The following is a 5,644-nucleotide window of genomic DNA, read 5'->3' as shown; positions in this document are numbered from 1 at the left end:
TTAAGGAATTTTTACTCGCTCAGTTTGCGCCGCGAACCAATCTTGGCGCCGCGTGCTGTTAGTGACAAGCCATTTTGGAAAGTTTTAAAAAGGCATAACTTTTAAACCGTAAATCTGATTTTGGTGCCGTTTTGAGCATAGTAAAGCTAATCAAATGATTTACATAATAAAATAGTGTTTTGGGTCGTGATCTAAAATTATTTTAAAAACACTCGATTTTATTTAATTGTGGTGGTTTATGCGTACAGGTACATTAATGAATGTTTACCGTTATGAGGTCGTGGTTGTAATTGGTGTTTGTTACACATACATTGTTGATGTAAAATATGTATTCTATTTGGTTGAGGATAGCATAACTATGTGTGGCTATTGATTACTGTATTGGTTGATGATTATGACATTTGGTTGGTTTATGTGGATGATGAGCATGTTATGGTTGATACATGCATTTCATAATTATTACGTGGCTGATCCTTGATGATGGTGGATCAGTGGTAGCTAATTCCCATTGTGTGGAATTAGTGAGTGGGTGTTGCCGTATCCTTGACGATGGTGGATCGGTGAGATGGGTTATCCTAGATTTTGGTACCACATGCATGTAGTTGCATTGCATTTGGTTACTTGTGTTATTATAACATGAATGGAAGATTGTCCAATGTTATAATACGTGTGATTGTGTATTGGTTGTGATTAATTGTGTGTTTGGGAATCTGATCGTAACTGTAATTGGATGAATGATATGTGATTGATATTTTATTATCTATATCTTATAACATTAGTTAAATGTGAATGAGACTCACCTTTATTGTTGTTATTTTTCAGATTTAGGAGTAGCTCTCGTACTTGGTGAGGATTAACTCGTCAAGTAGTTCGTTAGAGTCAGTTGGGTCCGTGTCATGCTCTAGTCGTGTAGCACTGGGAACGTTGTTTAGAGTTACTTGTTAAACTCTTTTATTTGGGTGGATTGCTTATGTTGGTGTTTTAAGTCTATGACTGGTTGTTTGATTATTCAGATATTAAATATATTCCGCTGTGTTAACATGATGATCTGAATAAGTTTGGTTTGACGTTCTCTTTTATGACATGACATGAGTATTGTTTAATTATATGGAAGTTGTAATGCCCTTTTTCATGTTACTCTGAGTATTGTCAAATATTTACTCTGAGTTGTAATGTCCACCTCTGAGTATTGTTAAAAATAATAGTGCCGTCCGTACATACGGTGTAGGTGTACACTTTAGTGTACAAATAGCATTTTTCATTTTTAAAATCTTGGAGACTCCAATTCGCAAAGTTTGTAAGACCAAGAAGGTGTCCATGAGGTGACTTTCTCTGTAATATACTTCATATTGTATTCATTGTATATTAGTTCCACTTATTTATAAAAGTAGATCATGATTGGCTAAGTTTTGATATTATAAATCATTTAATATAATTTTTAATCAATAGTCAAAGGTGGACTTATTTTACTACTTTTTGGTAAAAAAAATTTTATATTAAAAAAGAAATTAAATATAATACCTTTGTTACAATTTATAAAAATGATTTCCATTTATCTTTGAACCAAATTCTTATTAGAAAGTTCATATCACATTAAATTTATTTTATATAGTTATTTTATTATCAAGAAAATAATCCTATTTTAGTCACTATAAAAAGAAAAAGTTTAATTTGTTCTTATAATAAGCTAGTATACATTAATTATTAGAATCGGTTTAGTCACTATTATAAGAAAAAATAATCCTATTCTAGTCACTATTATTTGAATCGATTTCTATATAAGTCAAATACACTGATTATTTAACAAACTTAAAAAAAAAAAAAAAAGTGTTTTGTTCTTATAATAAACGTTGGAGGATGTATTTGTTAATGTAACTAAACATTATTATGAATCGAGTGATACTGATATGTTTTAGAAATGTTAAGATGAATATATCTCTTTATTGGAAGGGGCCGCGTGTGTTTCATGCATGCCAATAAGAAAATAAATTGCAATAGCATTCAAGATTAATAGTCCAACAACTAGAGTTTAGTTTTTTTTTTTTTTTTTGCTTTATCTAGAGTTTAGTTTAGATAATCAAATCACTGTTCTTTTCTGTTACAAAATTTTAATGATCAACTCTTAATAAATATAAGAAAGTGAAAGAAATAAAGTTCATTAATCATGTTGTTTTATGATATCTAGAACATCATCAATCACTTTATTGCCATGAATTATATCATTAGGCGTGAAACTTTCACATTTTAAAATAACTTATTGATCCATGCTCAACCGCTTTGAATTTTAGCTTTAACATATTCTTAGCCCCTTCAATTATGTTTGATTAGATTAAAACCCCATGCATTTATTGCACACACCCCATACTGTTTATTAGTGTTCCTTTTCAAATACATATAGCCCTCCATTCCCCAATGTGTGCTCCATGAATTCTTCAAGATCCAGTAATCTTGACCGTCTACTGAATCATAACCCACGATTAACAGACAGTGATTTGTTTCATCAGAATTCTCTGGACAATTAGGACCATCATATATTCCCTGCCAATAAATATGTCATATTTGTCAAATAAAAAAGAAATTATTATTATGTATGGTTTTAGACCTACTTATGAGAGACTAAAAATGATATCCTGCGATGCAAAGTTCTACCGGGTTTAGTTTTCGATGGTGTTTAGTGTGCGGTGGGAAGGAGGAGTCAACAAATCACCTATTTGCTTTGTGTGAGGTTGTTTCTGCTATTCGGTATTGAGTTTTTAGGTGGATTGGACGGCTGGGGCCTTTGCCCGCACTCGATTCTTGAATTTTTTTAGTTGTTTCAGGGTTTAAATTTTGGGAAACACGTGTCTTTATCCTTGATCTCGATTTGGCATTTGGTCAGGGTTATTTGGAAAATGAGAAAAGTTTCACAATGAATCACTAGATGTCAATGATTACTAGCTTGTCTTGGAAGTGGGTTCAAGCCCATTCGTTGGATCTTGCTATTTCTCTGGTTGACTGAGTGTGGAGTCCACTAAAATGACAAGAAAACTAGGGGGCTGGCCTCATTTTGTTTTGTACAGGTTATTAACTATACCCTCTTCCCGCTTGCGCTCTTTAGAGATTCGTATGCATCAGATATCTCAGGTTCGTCTGGCCAAGTGGTTAGTCACTAGTTGGCGGGTGGTGAATTTTTGGCTTTTTTTCAATGGTAGTTTTTTTAGTTTTCGGTTTTTCTTATTTATTTCTCTTTGTTTTGACTGCTAATCGGGGCGGTTGCTTTGAACACTTTTGGTGATATTTGTGTTGATTTTATTTTCGAATTCTTACTTCTTTCTTATTTTTTTAATATATAGTTTCAACTTTACTATTAAATTTCTTTTTCATAAAGTGTAAAAAAATATATAAACTCTTGAATAATCTTATAAGTAATACTTACATGTGAATAATGATAAAAGTCTGGAGGTGCATAAAGACACACACTAATTGGCTGATTAACAACTGCACACAATAATCCATTATCTGATTGCTCCACGAGATCATATGTATCAAAGGTACTACTTTCACTGTTTGAAATCTACAATTCATAAATAAATTAAGTTGTTAAATTAACATAACAAACTAGAAAAAATTAAATATAATTTTTTTTTTAAAGTGGAATAATGAAAGTTATATAAAACCTGTGAGTTGCAAACACCCTTAGTTCCTGTATAAACATAATCCTTTTCCAATGCAACTCCTTTGTTTAATAAAACCCAATCAAATACTTTGGACATATATCCAAACTTGCAATCACCCGAAGGCTCACAATCCAACATCTCTTGCTCTGATAGGTCCACAAGCTTCCCTGTCACTATTGCATTTATGCTTTCAATTGCACCTGCAGCTGAGAATGTCCAGCAACTCCCTAACAAAAACAAAATGCAATTCATAAAAAGATTATTTTCTCTTATGAAAATAAAATTTCAAATCTTAAGCCAACCCGAAACCACACTAGACCGCAATCATAATATATTTAACATCACGAGTTCAATTGTATTTAGCAACACATCATGTGTTTGTGTGTTGCCATGTCGTGAGGTATGAATCCTAAAAATGTGCTCGTTTCAAAATTTCAGATTTAAATTCAGCTAAATGCAAATTTCTTATAAAAAATAATAACACATACAACTTCATTCATATTTCTTCAAATATTTTCATCAATTACCTTCCATATCTCAAATATTTTTATCCAAAATATACTATTTTACAAAATATATCCATATTCTATTTAGTAAATACATTAATATATATGGTTACTTATTTATTAATTAATTTTAATGGAAATTTTATTATTGCAATATTTATTTTTGTATTATTATATTGAACTTTTAATTTTACAAATTATTAAAATTCTACTTGTTTAATATTTATTTATTTTAATTATATTATTAAAAATATTAATATAGAATACATCAATAAATTTTATTTTAATATTTAAAATAAAAATTTCTATTACAAAAAAATTATTAAGTTGCTAAGGATTTTATCCTAAAATCTTTTTAAACTATCACCAGGTTTTCAGAATATTTTCCTTTCACAAAAAAGTCTCATCATTTTGAATGCTAACTTATGTGCACTCTAGTTGGTTAGACATTTCCAGGGTTTTTCTCCCTTGTAAACTACAAATTTTCTTATATTAATAACTGTAATGCGCAATAAAGCAACCACAACAATCGGAATGGTAACATCTGCATCTACAACCGCAACACAATTTAAAATCATGATTATATGTCAATATTAAGAATAAAGGAGCACAACAATCTTACCACAGGTGCGTTGCTCCTTAACAGAACCCACAACTCCTTTCGACCTCCAATCCAAGGATTTAGGAGCACTGCATGATACAGTAGTAACATTCTTCATCTTCATCTTCATCGTGTTATTATGCATGGACATGTCATTTTTGTGCAAGTATGTTTTTTTGAACTCTTTGTGGCTCCAATCAGCAAAGTTGGTAAGACCAAGAACGTGTCCATGAGGTGATTTTCTCTTTGCATTAGTCTTTGTAATATACTTCAAATTGGATTTAAAAATATTAAATTTCTTTGCCATCTCATCTACATTTTTGTAGACCCTTCCATGCTCTTTCATCCATGATTGGAATAGTTTTCTAGTTTCATTTTGAGTAGGAAGCTTATCATGGTTTGGACCTAATATGGATGAGTACTTAATGGTTGGGACATCATATGTACTTGAAGAAATACATGAGGATGTGGTGAATATGATGAAGAAGAGAACTAGGTTTGAGGTTTGGGAAATCATCGTAGTTTTATTCAAACTGTCTGATTTTGTTGATAAAATGTTGTATGCAAAGACATGTATTCCTCATATATTAAATCGACTTAGTTTTCATAATTAGATAAGATTGCATTTTATAATGCATTTAATGTGATTTCTAAACAATAGTCAAGGTGGACGTACTTTTAATGGATTTGGTAAAAAAAATTAATTAAAAAATAAAAAATTGAAAACGAATATCATATTTTAATATAAATTATTAAAAATATTTTATTACTGTAAGAAAATATTTATTTTTAGTTTATTATATATATCAATTAATCAACTAACTTGAAAAGTCATTTTTTCTTATAATAATGACATATTTGTTTCTTTTAATAGAAATTTA

General features: G+C 30.2%; 1 protein-coding gene across 1 annotated transcript; it reads right to left on the bottom strand.

The window, feature by feature from the left end:
* Positions 1-2,310: 2,310 nt before the first annotated feature.
* On the bottom strand, positions 2,311-5,280 carry LOC131595214 (ervatamin-B-like). The gene is made up of 4 exons (XM_058867516.1): positions 4,785-5,280; positions 3,657-3,883; positions 3,416-3,553; positions 2,311-2,538 (listed from the first exon to the last, which is right to left on the bottom strand). The coding sequence occupies exons 1-4, from the start codon at positions 5,278-5,280 to the stop codon at positions 2,311-2,313; spliced, it is 1,089 nt and encodes a 362-aa protein (XP_058723499.1).
* Positions 5,281-5,644: the final 364 nt, after the last annotated feature.

The sequence above is a fragment of the Vicia villosa genome, linkage group LG1 (genome assembly GCF_029867415.1).
Source record: "Vicia villosa cultivar HV-30 ecotype Madison, WI linkage group LG1, Vvil1.0, whole genome shotgun sequence".
NCBI lineage: Eukaryota > Viridiplantae > Streptophyta > Magnoliopsida > Fabales > Fabaceae > Vicia > Vicia villosa.
The sequence above is the reverse complement of the archived record's forward strand: the minus strand, read 5'-3'. Positions and strand labels throughout refer to the sequence as shown.